We start from the raw sequence: 23,118 nt of genomic DNA, 5'->3' as shown, positions 1-23,118 counted from the left end.
GAACTTCTGAGGTTTCCAATGTAATCTATATGATCAAAGCACTGATAGTCGTGTCATGTATGTGACAAAGTTTAAAACGTGAACTTTGCCAGCTATTTGTTTAATTCATTTTCTTGTTTGCCTACAGTTGGTTGAAAGCTAAAATATAAATAAAACAAATGTTACATTAGTTTCTAAAGTTTTACTGGGTTGTCTCCCTGCAAGTTATAAATTGGCATCAGCAGGTTCGTGTAATATCGAATTTCCACATCAGTGCTTCCCTATTTCTGATATCTCCATGTTCGCAGTAGCTCTTGTATCAGCACTATTAGCAGCACCATGGTTGCTCAGGTTACCAGAAAAAGCAGTTATAGCCAGAAAAATGTCCTCGGACCTACCAGGTCACTCTGTTTATAGAATGAATATATATGTGGCTAGGTAGCAGACGTATATTGCTGCCACTTATTATAATATTTTGTCTTCTCCCCACTCAAGAACAAATAATACTTTCTATTTAAATTCTTTACACCGTTTTAAAATATTGATAAATGAACCAATATACATCTTTTAAATTGACTTCCATTGAAAGTTAGTGGGGTTTCTTGCTTTTTTTTAGTACAGATGTCCTTTTGAAAATACAATTTTTTTTGCATCAAATATTATATACATTATAAATGTTTTTTATAAATATATATACGCTTGATTATCAGAAACAAATGTTTTACTATAAAAAACAGTAAAATGTAGTGTACAGTATGTTTTCTGTAACTCACCCTACAGGGCAATGCTGTTCATCAATAGCATCCACTGCACTCTCCACAGAGCTGAGCAAAGACTGAATTTGATTGGCTGATTCCTTCAACAGGAAGCGAGTCACAAACTGCTCAATATTAGTTCCTCTTTCATATACCTGTTAAAAGAGAGAAAGAGAGAGAGGGGGCAAACAGAAACAGAATTAATATGTGCTTATCTAATGAGACCTTGTCTAAGCTTTACAGTGAGATGGACTCCAGTGTCCGGGTTTTAACCCAGTGCCATTGAACCAACATCCACACTCTGAAAATGTAGATTGTAGCATATGGTTTGATAAGTGCGCTCGTCCTGAAGAACACAGGGCAGATTATGACAGTCACGTGAGTATGGTAATACCAGGAATGTGTAAAGAAAGAAACAAGAAGAAACAGCTAATTCAGCTGACATCTCCAGCACTGTAATTACCTACTAGATTAAGTCAAAGATCAGACTGTAAAAGGTCATCTGATATTGCATATTAAAGTCTAGCATGCATAGTGATATGATGACATTTCTAGGATTGCACAATTAAGTTATCAAGAGACGGGGCTTCTGAAATATGAGAACATCACATGACAGTAATGTACAGTACATGCATATTAAAAGGGCATGGAGGTTATGGATTTAGATTTTTTAATGTAAACATGTTTTGGGCTAGTGCTGACACTGACCTTCACTGTGCTTCAGGATAACACTGTGAATATGTGATAATGTGATAATGCACTTGTTGATACAGGGCATGCCCAAGAGCTGGTCAAAGAGGACAAGTACTGCAGGCAAAACACACACCAGCAGAGGGGATGGTTTTGCTGATTAACCTGACCAATCTGGATAACCAGTAAAGCCAAGCTAGACCAGCATGACCAAACTGGTCAATCAGCAATGCAAAGCTCTCAACCAGCAAGACTAAGCTGATCAACCAGCATAACCAGTGAGAACAAGTAGCCTGAACAGCATAACCAAAATCAAACACACACACACACACACACATCAAAAAACATACGCTAAGCTAGTCAAGAGCTGACTAAACAGTTAGCTGACTAGCATAGTCTATGTTTTCTTCTGGTTGGCCAGTTTTTAATCACCTTGACCATCAAACACCAGCTCAGGTCTTAAACTGGCTTTTTCAGGGTATATTTCTGAGTAGATAAAATGTTTTTAATTTACTGTTAAAACCTAAAAGATACCTCTAACAACTGCCACAAAACCTGGTAGACACCCAAAAATGCTTTAGATAAACAATGCCTAATACGTTTATCTTGTAACTAGAGCTGTGGATCATGGAGATGAACAATAAGCCATTACTGAAAAAAAAAAAGAAATGGACCAAAAAGCATTTGCTGCTCTTTTAACTTTCTTCAAACTTGCATTTTTCAGAAGCATAATGCTCATCCACACACAGCAAGGGATTTCCAGGAATGTCTCTGCCAGATTGCAACACTTTCATGGCCTGCATTGTTGCCAGGTTTATCGCCAAATCAAGCAATCTACGAGTCTGCAGGATCTATTGGTCCAGCCACAACATCTGTACTATATGGTATAGTACCATAGTAGAAGTACTTCGCTACTGTACTTCCATTATCATTCCAAATCTTTCCGTACCCACATTATCACTAAAGCCAGAGAGGTAGATGTTCATCACTTGATGTGCATCACTTTCATGGCCTGCATTGTTGCCAGGTTTATCGCCAAATCAAGCAACCTCAAGTCTGCAGGATCTATTGGTCCAGCCACAACATCTGTGGGTAAATGTGCTGCAGTTCCTCGCCGCAGGATCTAAACCTAAATGTTCTCATCTTTGAACAAGTCAAAGGAAATAAAAGAAAATAATGTGACCATACTGTATGTCCTGACACTGCAGAATTTCTAATTTGTGCAAAAACATATCAGGCAGTTCCATTTCACTGACTTCACTCAATTCTTTATACTGTACAGCTCCCAGAGGCGTAAGATCCATAGTGCTCGTCAGAGTTTCTGATAATTAACAGTGGCACAAGTCTTTTCCAGTCTCGTATTGAATGCAGTACTTCCCACAGGCACAAAATCACATTTCACTCCCTTAATCACTGTCTGACAATAACGGCAAAAACATCCGACACTCATCTAGCGCTGCCTGCTGACTGCTGAACTTTGCAGTCATGATGGCCTGGGCAGGAGCCAGTCTTAATTACTGTTTGCAAATGAATGAATTGTAAATGCACAGCAGGCGTGAGGTAGAGAGTTCAGATGGACCTCAGCGCTGGCCTCTCTGACACACCCGGTGAGTTATACTGCAATGCTATGCAGATCCATGCTGACGGTGTATTATCGAGGATCAGAGAGAAAGTAATGGAGAAGAAAAAAGGATGACAGTGAAGGAGATGGACAATATGTGGCCCACCTGGCTGAACAAAGCGCTGATGGGTGGGGGAGTGTGTGTGTGAGTGAGGGTCAGTATGATTAATGCTAGTAATATGCCAGGTCAGCAGTTCTGCACTGCGTTTTACTACCACTGAAGGATTCAAATATCATCAGCGAGCTGTAAAGCACAGGCTGCCAACGCTAAGCGCAGTCCTTTTTCATTTTTTTGATGAAGACTTGATGAAGAGAGCTAAAGTCTGCGAGGACTATGGGGTAAGCACCGAGGCTTTCCATCAATGCAACAGGCCCATAAAGTAGCTGAGCATTAGAAATATCACTTACTGCAACCTACATCTCCAGCCAGGAGGAGGGCCAGAGCATTACTGAGAGGACATTTATTCAAGTCGTGGAGAAAAGAGAGTCAACAGCAATAAAAGCAATGAGTTCAAAGAGTGGAGTGCTTCATCCTGACATTCAGTCTACACACAACACTTAATCAGCTCTATCAGCTTCATTTACACTGCGTAAAACTCAGTCAATGCATTCCTACTCTATTCAATGAAAAAGCATAATATAGCAGCATGACTAAAACCCCTTTAGTCTTTTTAAGCATGGAAAAATAACTCTAATGCACAACCTCGTGTGACTTTGTGCTTTCTTTAAACGAGAACAAAATAAAATGCACCGGTTGCCTAGCAACATAACCATCAAAGCCTTTGTTCAGACAAGCAGCTCAAATCAGATTTTCAGCATATTTAATAAGCAGGACAGATTTCCTGCAGTCTGAACGGCAAACAGCCAAACAAAAGCCCACATTTCCAATCAAACTCCACCCATATATACACTTATTTAAATCCTAATTTTAATCAGATTTCTGAACCAGTTACTGGATTTTGAGTGTATTTTTCTATGGTTGGGCCACGGTGAATCTTGTAAGAAGTGATGGTGAATGAGCAGAGAAGTATAGTACCATAGTAGAAGTACTTCACTACTGTTCTTCCATCATCATTGCAAATCATTCCGTACCCACATTATCTCTAAACCCAGAGCGGTAGATGTTCTGCACTGTATAACCAGGTTTGATGAAGCTACTCATCATTGAGTGAATCAAGCGATCAAGCTGATCTTATAAAAAGACGACACTGCTCCCGTTCTGCCTTTCACTCTGAGGGTGTTTGGACAAATTGTTAAAATTTCTGGATCTCAGAACGCTGTGGGAGAATGAAGGTGTGCTGTTCATTAAAGGTAAGTAACACTTTATCATGTTTTACTACACCAAAATCAATTTTAGTTCTCTTTTAAAGAACATGTTAACTTTTAGTCAAGTCACTTTTTTGATAGGACACTTGTATTTTTACTCAAGTCTCTATACTTTATACATTTGATGATCACATTTTTAACATCATTATATAGCAAAGTTACCTTAAAATATAAATATAATTAATATAATTCTGAATACAGTGACATATAATAGGGGAAACAGTGCCACAAGACTGAAGTGTAATCCCAGCTAACATAGAACATAAGAATGTATAAGATTATGAAATGGTTTCAGGAATTTTTGCTTGTAAATGTTACAGGAATGTGGAATATGTTATTATAACATTTCCAGGTTCCCAGCTTGATGAACACTAACAATATAGAAATGTTAGAAGTAGCATTCCAAAAACTAAAAATGAAAACATTAACACAAGTGACTTTAATCTCTGTTAAAATAATAATTGGAAAACACACTTTTAGAGGTTTGTACTGTATGGGTTGATGGTCTTCCAGAGCATAGTATTAGATGGGATTGTGTAGCTTGCCTCATTAAGGTGAGCTTTATGTCTGAGCCTCTCCATAAACAACAGAAAGTGGTTAAATAGCTTCTGACAATAGGACAATAAAGCTAACATGCAAATTTGTGATTTTATTGTGTTCTTTTTATGTGAGTGAAAGTTCTAAGAACTTTATGATGCTAGCTTGCCTGCTTCCAGCATGTTTCATCCTGCTACCACCGGTGTTAGTACAGGCTGGTTTATTTTGAGATGCTTATGCATTGCTGAAGTATTTTTATAGCACATAAGATAACGTAACATAACATTTACCTGTTGTGCAGTTTTAGAATTCTGAAAAAATTCCAGACTACAGACATTTGTTAGCACAGCGTTTTGCAGAAGAGCTGCTATCTGTTTAATCGGTCTGCATCTTTGTTTCTGTTTTTCTTTCTCCAACAAGTCCACAGCCACACCACTGTGGCAACTAGTGGGATTCCCAATTGACAAGTTGACTAGTTGGTTAGTCTGTACAAGCCCTGCTGTGTGTCAGTGTGAATCAGTAAGGAAATCTGCTGCTGAGAAGAAAATCATCTTCAGAAACTCAGTTCCACTAAAGTTCAGTAAAGTGTAAGTGCTGCTTATTGCAGTTTCCAGTGACGGCATATATCTAAGCTTATTGGATTCGACAAACAGAGTGGGCAGTTGGTTTAAATAGATATGGCGGCACAACCGTGTTGTTTCATCTATTTTAAGATTCTAACTCTCGGTTTGTAGACGCTACATTGCTGTTCAGACATGAACCAATTAACTGTATCCTAGCAACAGGAGTCAATATGTTACTTAGCAACAGTGTTTGATGATATGCAGAAGTTGCTTTTGAAGAGCCTTGTGTCGAACTCAAGCAAATAACTCTCAGGGTAATACTAAATATAGTTTTAATATTCATAGATCAGCCATAACATTAGCACCACCTGCCTAATTGTGAGTACTTCTTAAGTCTTCCTTGTGCCACCACAACTGATCTGAATCAGACTATTTAAGGTATATATCTGGCACTTAGAAGTTGCAGCAATTTCTGTAAGGGGTGAGGTGGGTGTGGCCTCTATGAATCCATCAGTGAGCCTCGGGTGCTCATGACCCTGTTGTCGTTTCACTGGTCCCTCCTTTCTTGAACACTGCATACCTGGAAGAACTGCCCACAAGACCTGCTTGATGTGTTGAAGATGTTCTTTTGTCTCAGTCATGTAGAACATCTCAGATTGCTTCTTGTAGAAGTATCTCAGATTCTTACACTTGACCAATTTTTCTGCTTCAATACATTAACTGACTATTCACTTACTGCCTTATATGTTTACCCCTTGACAGGTGCCACTGTAGAAGTAGAAAAACCTAGTGTTGGTTATAGTGTTATGGTGTTATGGTTGATTTGGGTAAATTGACTGATGGTGTTATTCTAACACCATCTATTATTCCTAAATTTCCTTCGGGATAAATAAAGTATCTATCTATCTATCTATCTATCTATCTATCTATCTATCTATCTATCTATCTATCTATCTATCTATCTATCTATCTATCTATTTGAAATTTGCATTACTTACTTTGTATGATGTGCATTTTGCAAACTGCTGACATTTCTTGCTTCCATGTAACATTTGAATGGTATAATATTTGTAAGACTGGCCTTCTCGGTTTCCTACAGTTCCTCAGCATGTCCCTCAGCCATTTTAAAGCACATCTCTTTTATTGTCTGCATTGTGAAGGGAGCCACTAAATGAGCCCCATACCTAAATGACTGAAAAAACAGTGGGTTTGCTAAATTACTGAGCATCTCATTTGGATGTGGAATTCAGGAAACATTTTCATAGCTCAGCAGAGTTTCTTGTAGGCAGCAAATCTGGAAATACTTCAGCAGCAGCAGCTTAAGCCGTGAGACTCTAATTAGTGCTGTTGAATAGAGAATCAGCTGTTCATTGTCTAACATTACATCCAGTATTTCTATAGAATGCCATTGAAAAGCATGCTGAAGCAAGAGCCTATTAGAATATAAAGATTACTGAGAGTACACAGTTGTTGCACTCTAACTGAGGAACTGTGAGAGTGTCAGAATTAGGCCACTAGGCTGTCCCCATTGCAGCTGCTCAAACAATGTACTCAGAGCTTCATTCATAGAGGCACTGCATTACCCTACCATTCCCTACTGACTCAAAACATTAAAAATCTGCACACATGTGCCACGGTTGATTTTATTTATGAAGCATAAATCTGTCTCTGGGTAAGAGGCAGCATGCTTTCTGTTCCAGTAGTCACAGGTGTTCTGGGGTACTGTAGTCCAGCATGTCACTCATTGTTATGGAGTAATTCACAAAATTTGTCACGCCACCAAGATGTTAGCAAGCAATATTTTACTGTAAACCTGCAGGCTGGTAATAATATTGTATCTCCTGGATCTCTGTGAAAGACTCCATGTATGACTGCATCATAATCTACTCACGTTCAACAGCTCTTCTTATATATTTATTATTCCTATCCTACAGAAAAGATCTATTATGATCTATTTAGATCTGTTATGATAAATGAAAGAAGCATGTGGACTGACACAGTAGAAGAGGTATGATATACACTTGTCAAATATGATGACGAATATGATACACTTGTTTAGGCAGCATCCCAGCTAACAATGTTTGGTTAGCAGAATATTTTCTGACCGTTACAGTTATCATTTTAAAACATTCAATCTGTCAAGTTTTCTGGATGTCCTTTGAACGTGTTTTTTTTTTATTATTGTAGACATTTGTAGTGTCTCACTTAGGGTTTGGCAATATATTGAGAATTTAAAAGTTATTACTATATTTTGATACAAGACAACATCTTTTATATTAATATACACTATGTTGCATCCAAATGAGCTCTGACAGTTTGCCTTTCTCTTCTCCCAAATTGTCTCTGCACAACTTTACCTTGCTAAACTGTACTGTAAAGCTCTGCAGTGTTTGGTGTTATGTGTGGTTGGTGGTGTTTGTTAGCTCTGCTACTTACTGAATGAGCTGAAAGATTATCCAGTTAGTGGTGTGATAATCTTTACTCTTTTTCCACCAAGAGGCACATACATCTTACACATACAAACTACAGAAATGGTGAAAATACAAATTCTAGACTGATCAAGCTGAGCTATAGCCCTGATTGCCTGTTGATGGGCTGCAGCTGTGGGTTCCTGAGCTCATGTATGCTGCTTTGATCCAACTCCAGCTCCATCCAGTGGCTGAATGAAGAACTGCAGCTTCTTGTGTCTGAGCAACATCACTGATCCCTACAGCACTTATGTTTAAACCTCAAATCACGATTCGGATCTGCTGATAGCGTATTTGGGATAGCAATACATACATGATTAATCTTTTCATCTCATAAATATCTCATGTTCATCTACAGCTGAATGTTAATAAAAGTGCCTGTAAGAAATATAGAACATGTAGTTTTGTCTCAGTAATGTCTTTTTGTTATTAACTTATAAGATAAAACAAAAATAATAATAATAATAATAACAATAATATATATATATATATATATATATATATATATATATATATATATATATATATATATATATATATATTGATATAACTCCCTAGTCTCACTCTATTGATCTACGAACTTACGCAGTTTCTTTTTGCTTTAACTATGGAAATTAGTCCAGTCAACTACCTTTTTAAACTTTAGGTTGACTAGAAAACTCAATACATACACTAGTACATCTCTATTTTTTGCTTTTCTTTGTCCTCTAAGTGAGAGTGCTGCACATATCTTTTAGGTCAAACTAAAGGGCAAGAAGACTGAAATCACTGCAATATAGATATCACCAAATTACAGAATTCAACAGAGAGGAGGAAAAGGTGCTATCTGGAAGTGCGGCCTGGTCCGGTTAAACAAAGCTTCTGAGAAATAGAGGAAAGAGATTAAATCTCAATCGAATTAGGCCACCTGAAAGCAGGAGTCATAGCATAATGTGGTTATTCAGCCAGGAATACATCCATTTGTGCAGGATCCGAGCTGCTGAGACTTTATAAGACTGGGATTAAATGCAGAGCTCAGGGTAAATGAAGGCCAGGAATAGATAGGCTTTGATTTCCTTTCGCGAGAGAAAGTGATCACTGTGTTGTTTCTATTGTCTGTGTACGTGTGAAAGCTTTACACTGTTTTTTTCCTACCCTTGAGCTGTGGCTGCGTGTTAGCACTTGGCACCCGTGTAAATTCGTGCTGGAGGTCGGCCTAACCTTGCTGCCGTTTGAGAGAGAGTTTTTCGCTTTTGGAGCAAGACACTTTTGGGAGGCTTTCATCTGTTACCTCTAATGCATTTTCACATCTCTCTTGGACAGGACATTTCACACAGTGTTCAGCGGCTCTCTTTGTCGTGATAGGATCTGACACTGTGGCTGTGAGGAGCCTGAGAATGGGTCACGGTTACAGGACTGGTTTAAGTTGTCTAAGAAGATTTAGTTTCACAAGAAATTAACAGAGGTCCCGTATCAGCAAAATGTATTGCACACACAAACCTGTGCATAAGCTATAGCCATTTATACTTTACATTAACATTGTTGCAGTATTCTTAAATGAAGCACAGCGCCTGCAGTACAAGCAAAGTTACACAGATTCTGAGGTGTATGACTACACACTGCAAGACCCACTGCGGCATTACAAACAGAGCTTTATGTTTTTGATGACCATAAGACAGTTGTTTAAATGAGATTTAATGATTTAGGCCCAAAGATAACCCAAAAATTCTGGCAGTGTGTGAAAGGTTAGTCCAACATCACACTTCTGCACAATCTAATTGGCAGTATTTCATCAACACTGTGTAACACAGTGTTAAATTGGAAGTCTATGTGTGTGTGTTTGAGAGAGTTCTTTCCAGTTTCAGTCCCTTTTAGAATGAGCCATTTAAGAGCTTTTTCACCAAACAAGCAAAAAAGGCTGTTGCTGACCACGTTACTGTTAGCTTGTGCTAAATGACAAAACATGAATAAGCTACTTCATGCTTAACTGTGATAGAAGCACAAAAATCTCCTTCATCCGCTCACTTTCCACAGATCCCTCCATCAGACAAAGTCTACTCGCTAATACTGCTGTTCTCAACAAAAATGAAGATAATAATATGGTTCTCAACTCATTACCAAGATTGAGTCCTATCTGCTCTGCCATTACCAGAAAGGTCAAAGTCATTGTAGAGAAAAGGCCTTCCACACTGCTCTTTTTACCCCCCTAATGGGTGCCTATAAACACACAATGTTCTATTAAATAAGAATTTTGTACAAAAAAACCCTTGGCAATAATGGCATCTATTTTTTGGCCAAGCAAAAGCCTAGCCATAGGCATTTTTTTGCACTGAAGATCTACAGCCAGAAAATCATTATCGCATAGTCTAATCACTGTCAGAATTTGTCTGCCATGGAATCTGTCCAAGCTTCATGTGCAGTTTGGCAAATGATAAATGTATAAGGTCACCATTGTTGCCAAAATAAATACAATTATTCAGACTGATCACTCCCGCCCTATGATGATTTTATCTCCATCTACAAGGGGTCACTGAATGGCTTGATCAATATGATAATGATGTAAATCATCTGCTGTGCCCTCCACAAGCACCACTTCTCCATCCTAATACAGAGGAACTATGGAAGATTTTGGACTTTAGAAGCTCCAGAGAGCTCTCCACCACCACCATTAAAACAACAGCTGAGTAAATATCTTTTGGAAGAAATGTCGGCATCCAAAGCTATTTGAACTAATTTATACACAACAATTACTTATTTTTGTAACAAGCTGTGCTGGGTAACTCACTGCCGGTCTTCTGAGCTACAACTCAATATTAGAAAACTGTTAGCATCTCAGTTAACCTACTTACAACCTGCTGAGAATTTTAAAATTTTATTGTTTTTTCTTCTTTGAAAAGCAAGACAAATGTACATTTGTGTTATTTAATTTATACAATCATAAAAAAAAGAAAACTTGGGGAAAAACATATTCGGTATTTGGCTTTGGCAAAGTGTTTTATTTTATTCAGTTACAGACAGAAAAAAATCAATTTCAATGCATCTCTAGTTTCTTCCAGACTTTAGAATCCATGCCAAGCACACTGAAGCTGTTCTGGGGTTCTATGATGACTTTACTTGGGTGGTTTATGTTGGTTGCTCTTTAAATGGTCTTCTGTCTGTAGTCTGTACTCCAACACTGTAGGATTTTTAAGGAACCAATAGTGCTTGGTCTGCTCTGTCCTCTGAAGCACCCTTCTTGGCACTTTTTTTTAAAGAGTGCAGAAAAGAAACACAGCCTTGAACATTACATGAATAATAAATAGAGAGAAAGCCCTTAGACTGCCATGTCAGCCAGTGCAGCTTAGCTAGTCACTCCTTTCTATGACTATTAGCTTTAAAATTCCTAAAGTCTATAGGCTTCACTATAAGCAGTTTTTAGGTTTGCTAAAAACAGAAAACCTAACTAAATAGTACAAACCAACACAAAACATCTACTACGTCTACATCAGCTGCTCTGTCCAATAGACATGGGTCTGAAAATAAAAATAACATATAACAAATAAACATCAGCACACAGAAGACCAGTGCCAGTCAATTCAGAAGCTGTAAGGCCATCTAGCCAACACAATGCACCGACACTTTACAAAGACAATGACATATTTAAACAACACTGACACTTTACCCGCACTGAGACACTATCACTTTTCACGTTACTGATATTCATTTATAATTATCATGCTGCTGTAGCAACTTGCACTTTGGACTTCATGTTGCTGCTACTTCCCTTCTCTTTTATATTTTGTGTATTTATCCATTTATGTTGTTATTATTTTATTTTTATTCTATTTTATTTTGTCTTTATATTTATCTATTTTAACAACTGCTCTTGGTTGTAACTGGAGCGTAGGAATACAATTTGTTCCACCTCATGTACCATGGGATGTGAAATGACAATAAAATCTCCTTGTATCCTATGAGGATACGCTAAATGTAATTAAAAATGTGAAAATTCTTCTCTTATCATGATAATTTTCTATTTATAGCAAGGGTGTCCAAACTTTTTTTGTTGGGGGCCAGAGGGAGAAATATATTTGAAGTCACGGGCCACACTGTAATAAAAATATAATGAAATATACCAATTTAAATAATACCTTTTTCCTGATTATTTCATTTACACACCATTTTACTTGACTTACTGTCTTTATCTTTGACAGTGTTGTGTAAACTAAGATTTTTAAAATTGATGTTTCATTTCATGATGTCTCTTAATAATAAACGTCTTAATTACGGCAACTTTTAGACTCTTTGGCCCGTTTTTCTGCGCTAGAAATGCGCACCCTCTCCGCTTTTAGACTCTTTGGCCCGTTTTTCTGCGCTAGAAATGCGCACTCTCTCCGCTTTTAGACTCTTTGGCCTGTTTCTGACCCTAGAGTTTAAACTTTGAATCTCACGTTATAAAAACCTGCTTAACAGCGGGCCAAGATTCATTCTATTTCTAAAATACCTCCAAAATACGCTCCAAAAAAGGAAACGGGCCGCAAATGGCCCGCGGGCCGTAGTTTGGACACCCCTGATTTATAGACTTTGTTTCATGTATCGTGCTAAATGTGTGGTGGTTGGGTGGGAAGGGATAGTTATGGGTAAGGTGAACTGAATGTAGTGGTTTAGATGTGGGTGGGGTGGGATGGATGTGGGTGGGGTGAGATCTTAAAGAGATAAGAAAACATGGTCAGTTTTGTTGAGATACCCCTCGCTGCAGAACCACAAGTCCAGGGGGTGGGGCTGGATCTGATCCAAGGGGTGGAGCCTGACCTCCTGACCACCCATATCTTCTTTTCATTGGTTTTAAGTCATCGCATTTCAATTCGTCGTTAAACTTAACACGTGTCGCTTACGTTTCCCGACCAGGACTTATTTTATCTTATCAAATAAATCCTGGAACCCAACCTTAAGACTTTTACCGTTTATAGATCAAAATGTTATTTGCTACGTAGCACATTTAAATCACACAATACAGATTTAAAAGAAGGAACATGTCTGTGATTACAAACATAATAAAATGCTGTACATTTCCTATATAAATATTAACTATTTCATTTTTTATCTTTAATAAAAAGGGCCTAAAGACAAAATAAAAAATAAATAATTAAAATAAAGGATGCCAATGAGTGTCTTATCTACCAGCTACCATGTTCATTTATTATTACAGATATTAATACACAATCAAAACGGCGAACAAACAGAAGCAATCAGATTTTCAATTAAGTAAAATCACCCAACGAAACTAATTAATAGTATTAGCAAAATGAAAATGTGTCTATTATGAACTTACTTTCACGTTCGTGATTGTTTACTTGACTCCGAAAGGCGAGTGAGTAAAACCGGATGGGGAAGAGTCCGATCTGCTTCAGACCAATGAAAACACGACGTAGGAAGAGTTGGATCTGATCCAGCCCCACCCCCTGGACTTGTGGTTCTGCAGCGAGGGGTACTTGGTTTTGTTTTACACTCTGTTTGTTACATCTGTTATCTACAAACTTTCAATAAAAACTTGATTACAAAAAAAAATCTTGAATCCTAAGCTTATAGCTAGGTGGCTTTCCACACTACGTAAAAGAAAACCAGTCCAGTTTTATCTGCACTGTGTTGTGACACATTTTTACAAACTTTTTGGGAGTTTTTGTGCCTGTATGCTGTCAGTTTAAGCAAGAAGGGATAGCCTCTGCTGCTTTTGCACAGCAATGAGCCTTGGATGCCCATCACTGTTGACCGGGAACACTTCACAAGTCTGTTTTGGACATGCCCTGATCCACTTATCTGACCATAATGGCCTGTCCCTTGTTTAAGTGCCTCAGGTTCCCATGCCTGCGTTTTTCTCTTACTGTCTAATTTATCAAAGACCCTGACACACACCACTGAGATAATCACTGTTATTTTGTCTGATTTGTGCAAATACCTCACATCTAAATATGGAGAAGAAAACATTTCATTATCATTTCATCCCTTATCTACTAATGAGGAAGGAGCCATTTGAGATTCATTCATGATGTAGATTAGCCTGGAAGTGTGCATGGTTTGAAGGCTTGACCTATGGAAATATGATAACAGGGTGTTCAGAATGTGACATTAATAATTTATTAAGCTAACACTGACAGCACTTATCTCCTTCCTCTATCAGCACATCACGAGCGATGAGACAGTGAGACCGTATACAGAAATATACAATAATTCTCCAGTGAGAATCTGAATTCACACCACAGAGCAGGTGGGAGGCAGAACAATACCACGCCGTCAGAGTCAAAGCCACCATCACCTAACAAGAAGAGCCCTAATTATAATCGCCTCTGGCCACGTTTTCCAGGCAATTTTAATCAAGCAGAATGAGCTGTTGAAATTACCATCATAAAGGCAGAGGATCCTGTAACAGTGATAATGCTTTTGTTTAGATGCAGAAAGAATGCGCAATGACAAATCTGTCTCACGGCAGGAGCTTTCTGTAGCTGCCTTATTAGAGAGAACGCACACGGAACTGGCAGATGCAGCCGCCATCACTGTTCAATGCAATCCACCTCCTGCAGGCAAAGCAGTGATGAAACAAGTACTTTCTGCACATTCAGAACAAACTGACCATGACAAATAGCCTTTATCTGTTTTTTTAATCTGGAATAATCAATATAAAGAAACCCTACCAGGCCTGTTACAATGTTCTTTTAAACGATATATCGACCCAGAAAATATTGCGATAGACAATATTGTTGTCATTTTAAGACCATTCAAATGCTGCTCACATAATGATAACAGAATACCATACCAAAGCACTTATATGCTTTTAAAGACACAAAAGTTATTTATGACAGTTTGCAAAATATATATTTTTTCTTCACCTACTGCAGTCCACACTGTGTGAATAAAGTCTCAGTTATTGTTATAAGTTATAAGTGTTGGCCATTGCAGATAAAGTACTGTTCACTGTTATACAGCTCTGTATAAAATAATGAGTTTCCTTGATTTTACCAAATTGAAAAGCTCTCAATCAAGAGGAAGATGGATGATCACAAGCCATCCAACCAAGATGAACTAATTGATTTTTTGCACCAGGAGTGGCATAAAGTTATCCAAAAGCAGTGTATGAGACTGGTGGAGGAGAAAATGCCAAGTTGCATGAAAACTGTGATAAAAAAAACAGGGTTATTACACCAAATATTGATTTCTTAAAGAATATGAATGTGTATTCTTTGCATTATTTGAGGTCTCTAAATGACAAGATTTTTATTTGGAATTTGGGAGAAAAGTTGACCGTAGTTTATAGAATAAAACAATAATATTCATTTTACTCAAACATTAACCTATAAATAGCAAAATCAGAGAAACTGATTCAGAGCTGTATGTGTGATCTAACATACAATAAACACAATAGACGTTATCAGGATTATCAAATACTATTGAAGTTACTATTAAAATCCTACTTTCAGTATTTTTGGCAGAGGTCCAAAACAATGCTTTAAACATTCAGCCCCAGAAATCTACTGATTTTTAAATGTGAGCTAGTGGAAAGAATAATGATATACAGTATGGCCACATATGCACATATAATTTTGTAGATTACTGGCAGGTACACAGTCTCAATATTATGACCACCTCTTTGTTTCTACACCCATTGGCTATTACTATCAGCTACACTAACCATATCTAAGCAATCTGTATCTGTCTCTGCATTCTTTACTATCTTCATTTTACACTGTTCATCAATGGCCAGGACCCCTCAAAACCACCACACAGAGCAGGTATTATTTGGTTGGTGGGTCATTCTCATCACTAGAGTGACTCTGATTAGCATGGTGGTGGTATGTTAGTGTGTGTAATGCTGGTACGAGTAGATCAGACAAATCAGTGCTGCTGGAGTTTTTAAACACTGTTCACTCACTGTCCACTGTATTAGACACTCCTACCCAGCTACTCCACCTTGTATGTAGATGTAAAGTCAGACGCTTGTCTGTTGCTGCACAGTTTTTGTTGGTCTTCCTCTGCTTCTTCATCAGTGGTCACAGGACCTTGTTGGACATTCTCAGTCCAGCAGTGACACTAAGATGTTTAAAACATTCTGATCCACTTATAATAAAGCAACACATCACCACTATCTCAGTGCCACTGCTGTGCTGAGAATGACTTCATTTTAACACATTTTTAAGAATGTCAGTTTTGCTAAATTTGGTCCAAACAGACTCAAACTGCATATTTTTAACAGCCAAAGCTAGTGTAATGGTAACATGGTCACATTTTGGGTCTGTTATTATCATTTTAATCTTTGCATAAATGCCACAGCCTGTATTGTTGCTGGATCTGTGCATCCCTGCAAATCCACAATTTACTCATCTTCTTCTGACATTTCCAGCATAAGCGTGATGATGCATCATGTCACATTTTTATTCACATGCCAATAATATCAGTGTTCTTCTGTGCTCTACCCAGTCATTAGATCTGAATCCAACCAAGAGGCTTTATGATGTGGCACAATAGGAGCTGCAGAGCATGAAAGTGCTGAGAAAAATCATTAAGAATTATGTGATACAATCATTCCAACATAGACCTGAATCTCAAAAGAACGTAAAAAAGCATTGAGGCTGTTATAAGAGCAAAATGAGAAAATACCCAACCCAGTATTAGTATAGTCTTTCTAAGTGCCAGTGAGTGTAGATAAAATGCAAAAAGCTCAAATATTTTGTATGTCTTTACACTTCTTTTATCCTCAGTGTCCTTAACTTTCAAAAAAAAAAAAAAAAAGAGTATGGCAAGTATTCCTTTTTTTAAATGTTGTGTTTGGTCATTGAACTAAATAGTGCACTCTATTACATAATGTTAGATGCAGTTTTCAGCTGATTAAAAGCTTAATGAAAACTAGTATTTGACTCTCAAGGTCTCCACATCACGTCTCTAATGACTTTATCAAGCTGCATTCACTTATTCATTATGGTAACAGATTTAAAATAAGATGAATGAGCACAAAAAAAAAACCCAGAGAGGAAGTATTTTAAGCCTCAATGACAATGAATGAGCTGATGCAGGACCTTCCATTCCTCAATCTGCTCTTCTCGATTGCTTCTTTCTAAATGCAGCTCATTCTGCAGACAACTCTCTATAGATGAAGTTCCTTAAGGGAGCAAGTTTATAAAGGGAGCGGCTGCTGTCTGCAGAGGCTATTTTATATGGAGGAAACTCAATATAAGAACAGATTTTTATGGAAGAATTTCTCAAAGGCAGATTGCTCCATCCTTAATTTATTTTAGTTCCAGTCAAAGATATTTGAACACCTTAATTAATATCTCATCGGTCAATACCAGTCCGATCTTTGTTTTGATTTATGGGAACAGGCGCACAATTTAAGTAAAAAGTGCTGCTAATTAATACCTCAGTAAATATATAATATGTGACAATATTTAAGCCCTAGTTTATTTAGCCCTAGAGTATTATCACTCTGTAGTATGCTGCTTGTCCCGGCTAGCACTGCTGGAGCAGCATTAGTATTACCTGCTAACCATACTAAGAGCTAGCTTTCTCTGTTCAAAGGTGAGTATATCGGACTGAAGCCTGCGTGTTTACAGTGCTAAAACAAGCTACACAGGACAAACCGCTAGCTAATATCACCCTGGCTTACTGGAACTCAGAGGGTCCCTCAGTGTGGCTAATACCACTGCTAACACTGCTGCCCCCAGCCTTAGTTTAAATCAGCAAATCTAAGGATACTATAAAGAGGCGAGACCTGCTGAGTAAGAAGGAAAACATGGCAACACCCCTGTTCCTTACTAGTGTTGCATAGTGTGACTTATATTCTGGCATGCCTTATAGTGCAAAGATTATTGGTATCCAATAGCTATTAAGTCCTTTAGCTTTAATTCTCAGCCATACAGACCTAAACTCATCTGTTTCATTTGTTTAACAGCCAAAACACTGAATGTATGGACTGTTGGGTGGTAAGTACCAGCAGCTTCAGGCTGATTTGCAAATCTTAAGGGTCTTGCATGGTTGTTAGACGTCCCACTTTCTCTATACGTCTGAATCATTTTGTAATCAAATGTCTGAAACTAAATATTTAGTTTTTCTTTCCTTATGCTTGTAAAATATCTTATTTTTTTATTTTACTCCTAAAATTATTGAATTACATAAATGCAATGTGGACACTACAACTCAAATTTTCTGCACTATGAACATTAACACTATTAACATTACTCTTGACTAAATTATACACTGATTATTAAACTGATGCTTAATTCAGTGAATAACAATGCAAGTCGTTTTTTTTTTTATAGCAGTCCATTAAGGAATGTCAGGTGTTCATGAATATTTAAAAAAAAAAAAAAAAAAAAAAAAAAAAAAACACCACAGTTATTTGTATAGTTTTTTTTTTTTTTTTTACATTGGCAGATGGAATGACAGTGTGTCAATATGAAAACAACATCCAGTTCCAAGTGGTGATTAAGCCGGCGTGGTGCTACACTGTGCCGTACTTTAAGTGCTGTATGTGTGACTGGACGGCACTGCAGCACGCTATTCTGAAAGCAATTAAAGAGCATACGGCAGCTTGGGATTCAGAGCCAGGCTCATTAGTGCTAAGGATAGCACATTCACTGTACACCGCTATGGTAACACGCAGCTTCAGAATTCCAGGCTTGCCTCGCCTCCATCCATATTCATGAGCAGAGAAAGATCTGGGGGAGAACCTGTTAGTGCCAGAGAGGGAAGGAGAATAGGGGAGGGATTATGATGCATCTGCTCATTGTTTACAGACTCAGTGATTTAATCCCCAACACTAGTTTCAGTGTTTGGAACAGACTGATTAATAGCTGAATGGCATATGTTGATGATATGCGACTGTTTATGCACAAATTATTAATATGTAACATTAAATAAACAAGACACCATTATGTTCATAATACAGTTTCTCTGATTTTGCTATTTATAGGTATATGATTGAGTAAAATAAACATTGTTGTTTTATTCTATATACTACAGACAACATTTCTCCCAAATTCCAAATAAAAATATTGTCATTTAGATAATTTATTTAAAGAAAATGAGAAATGGTTAAAATAACTAAAAGATGCTGAGCTTTCAGACCTTGAAAAACACAAAGAAAACAGTTTCATATTTATAAGTTTTAAGAGCTCGGAAATCGATATTTGGTGGAATAACCCTGGTTTTTAATCACAGTTTTTATTCATCTTGGCATGTTCTCCTCCACCAGTCTTACACACTGCTTTTGGATAACTTTATGCCGCTCCTGGTGCAAAAATTCAAGCAGTTCAGCTTGGTTTGATGGATTGTGATCATCCATCTTCCTCTTGATTATTTTCCAGAGGTTTTCAATTTGGTAAAATCAAAGAAACTCATCTTTACATTTTTAAGTGGTCTCTTATTTTTTTCAGAGCTGTATGAGCTGCAAGCTTGATTTCTAGGATATACCCAAATCACAAACCACAATGACTAATGGTGCATCTAGGAACTTACTGGAAGGCTGTATAACAGATGGTTACCAAAAAAAAAAGACCATACTCTTAGTTTGGCTTGTTCAAAGACACAATAGCGACCAACACAAAGGTATTTCCCTTTCCACCCACTAAATACAGACCAGTTTAAACAGAATAGCTTCACGTGGGACTCCTAAGTGGTGGAGCCATCTAAATGTTTGAAACTGCAGGTCTGAACTCAGAGTCCCAGAGAGCATAATTAGCCTCAATCCCTTTGGGTGGTGAGGATGGTCCTCCCTCTCCCCCATCACTCCCTCGTCAATGCAGTGCTGGCCACTCTGGGCGTCCTTCGGCTTATGCAACAAAACCAGCAGTTTAAGCATTCTGCAGCCTAATTATGTAAACAATGTCATTAAGGCTGATTTAATGTAAAACATTTAATTCAGGAAAAAAAAGCATCAGTATTTTACCATTATTGTGTGTAAAAACCACCATTACACATTATCGAACTTTAGCATGCTGACCCTTTCCTTTTTTGAACTATGAAATTATATAAATTAGTGATGGGACTATACACTTTTTTCAGCTCCGATCCGATAGCGATATAAAACTGATATAAAACTGCCGATAACGATACAAATACAGACATTTTTAGGTTATTAATAGTACTATGATTAAGGTTACATAATGAGGCTGAAACAGACCACAGCCCTTTGAGGAGTAAACACAAGTGCATTTAATGTAAATGCATACAAAAGTCATTTATCTGACACACTTTATATGCAAATACACAATAGTTTCCTTTCAAATTAAATGTTTTCATTTCTATTAAATATCTTTAAAAAGTTAATTATTAAATACGTTAAATATTAAATTCAGGGCATTTTTTGCAACGGTTGACTTTTATTTTGACAGGTAGAGTAGAGGATTAGCTGCAATAGCTAACGGCTAACCAGCGATGCTAACTGTATTTCCGAGCTGAATTAATCACTGTTTTTTAATAACAGATTGATTTCTTAGCACTGGTTAGGGTTGGTAGGATCTGTGGTTTGATATTAGATGTGGATTATGGTGGTAGTTCATTCAAGATAGTTATTTATTACATTTACAATACCGGAATACATTTGCTAGCTAGGCTAACAGACTACAGGTCTTAACAGAGATGGCTAATGGCTAACTGGCGATGCTAACTGTATTTCCGAACTAAATAATGACTGTTTTTTAATAACAGATAGGTGTATTTGTGCTGGTTAGGGTTTGTAGATCATGTGGTTTTATGGGATATGTGGATCATGAATATAGTTTACTCCAGTCTGTAGTTTATACCTTTAAACCGCCGGAATGCAGCTGCTGTCAGTTCAGTGCTAGCTAGGCTAACAAACTGCTGGTTTTATTCTGTTCACCCCTCAGACGCTGACTTTGCGTGTACCGTTCTGCTGTACAGCGTTTCCAAAGTTAAAACTCTCCAGATAAATTACTTTTTTGTAGACAAACAGCTAAAGTTTACTTTGTCAGCTGCAGACTGAAGCTGCTGGGGGTTCAGGGTAAACTGTTAAACTGGAATTCGGATCAGGGATGCGTTTCGTGTTAACGTTATGGCGGGTTTATTGTCCAGCTCAAACTGTGGATCGGCCGTGCCCGCCTGACATCCGATTCGTCGAATTACGTCAATATCGGTCCTGATACAGATATCGTATCGGATCGGTCCCATCTCTAATACATATAATAAATATATATTCTAATCTTGCTGAAAATGTTGCATTTAGACATCAGTTCACAGTGTTCACAGTAACAGACTGAGCTTCAGCAAAAGTATTTACAGATACCCTTTTTCTTCTAGCAATTTTAGCAGTCCCTGAACTCTAAGGTGGACTTGGGAGCAAACAGAAATCACATCTCGGCTGGAGCTTCATCACTGTCAAATAAAAGGTAAAAGCTAAAAATGACTCCAGAGAGAACAATAAAGCGAACTGAACTGAACTGAGAACACAGACGCTTCTTGTACACTAGAGCAAGACACCTTTACCTTCAGATTAACTTCCATACTCTCTGTATTTGGTGCTTGAATGTGACGCACAAAGTACGTCAAACACTGCTGCACCTTCCTCCAGAAAACAGGCCAATCTACCTCATAAATCTGACTGTGAAAATACGAAGATGTGCAAAGTTGTCATTTAAGCAGGAGGTGCCTTAAGAATCTAAAATATAAAACATTTTGCTTTGTTTAATATCTTAGATTTGTTTTTGTTTAGTAAATAATTCCATATGTTTTTTTTCATAATTTGGATGACTTTAGTATTAATCTACAATGCAGAAATGATCATAATATTGAAAAAAAAACTGAATTTAAGGTGTGTGACTGGCACAGTATATATATATATATATATATATATATATATATATATATATATATATACAACCCCAAACTCTACATAAACCCAGTCCACTAGATAAAGCTCCTGTCAAGGCATTTGCTGACCCTAATCAATGCAATCAAAGCAATCTGAATATAATTAATGTACTAGTGCACCACCAGATATTTTGCATTAAATTTGCATTGATTATTTTTAGTAATCACAATCTAGGGTGCTATATAAAGGTGGTTTACAAGGGTTCCACTGGACACATTAATGCACAAGATTAACTGGAAAGATGTAATGCATTACATATTTAAACACAAATTAAAACTTTGAATTATGGGAGACTTTGGTTATTCTTTTTACAGAGTCTGTTGAGTTCAGAAGGTATAATTACTTTTCTTTGAGTTGAATAATAATAATGAAGGTACAACAATTTGATGCAACAGTGACCATGTATGAACTTGGATGGTGTACCTTAAGTCCTAACTCTCAACCCTGCAACCAGAACCAAAAAATATATGTTGATCATTAGTCTCAGATTTGATCAACAATACACATAAACTGACTAAACCATTAAAAATCCTAAAGGCTGATCCTTTCAGCCTGGCTGCAGAGAATTTGTGAGACTGTGAGAATCTGATCAGAGCAGTGGGTGCAAAAACCATGCAAGCAAATCAGAAATAATGATGCTGGCTGCACACATCACTTAAAAAGAATTTTACACAGCATGCCCTGATGACTGTCACATGCAAGGCAATAGTCTGAAACGGCAGCGGTGCCAAACCGAAACAATGGAGTACAACAGTGACATGTTTCAGGGTGATCTAGCAATACAGCTGCACACATACACCCACACACACTCACATAAACACCCATGCAATTATCAAAATTACACCCCATCCTTCCTGATTATATTTTTCATCCATCCATACTGTGTCATCAGCAGCCACGTTCAAATGGATCTCCCCCCACTAAGCCCATTATCAGCATCGAAGTACAAACGAGACCCAATTAGGTCAGCACACAGCAGCAGGCAAATAGGAAGAGCCACACTGGGTGAGTGATTTTTATAGTGAATTATCAGAGTAGATTCATCAGGTAGATACAACATGCTTCTCTGAGGCTCTCCCATCTACTATCTTGATAACCCACCTTTATTGCCTTACTAGAGATGGAATCATCAAATATGTAATGCTATCAGCTGATTTTCAGCCCAAATATGTGTCTGGCAGTCAGCTGATATTTATCTAAGAAGTTGATCAGACCATATGATCCATATTTGCGAGTTAAGGAATACAACAGTAACGTGTGAGGACAACCCCTTTCTTACACTGGCATCACCTAAGATAAATTCCACCTGGAGGGGCATTCCCATCAGGCATCATGAAGGGGCTCTACA

General features: G+C 37.6%; 1 protein-coding gene across 2 annotated transcripts in view; it reads right to left on the bottom strand.

Annotated features, from left to right (window-relative positions):
- Positions 1–23,118, bottom strand: part of necab2 (N-terminal EF-hand calcium binding protein 2) — a 148,768-nt gene that overhangs the window by 47,022 nt on the left and 78,628 nt on the right. For both annotated transcript variants that reach the window (XM_049483494.1, XM_049483493.1), the window contains exon 6: positions 753–889. In XM_049483494.1, the coding sequence (XP_049339451.1) occupies positions 753–889 (137 nt within the window). The remainder of the gene's footprint in view (positions 1–752; positions 890–23,118) is intronic.

Source organism: Astyanax mexicanus, chromosome 9 (assembly GCF_023375975.1).
Source record: "Astyanax mexicanus isolate ESR-SI-001 chromosome 9, AstMex3_surface, whole genome shotgun sequence".
Taxonomy (NCBI): Eukaryota; Metazoa; Chordata; class Actinopteri; order Characiformes; family Acestrorhamphidae; genus Astyanax; species Astyanax mexicanus.
This window is presented reverse-complemented; position numbering and strand designations above follow the sequence as displayed.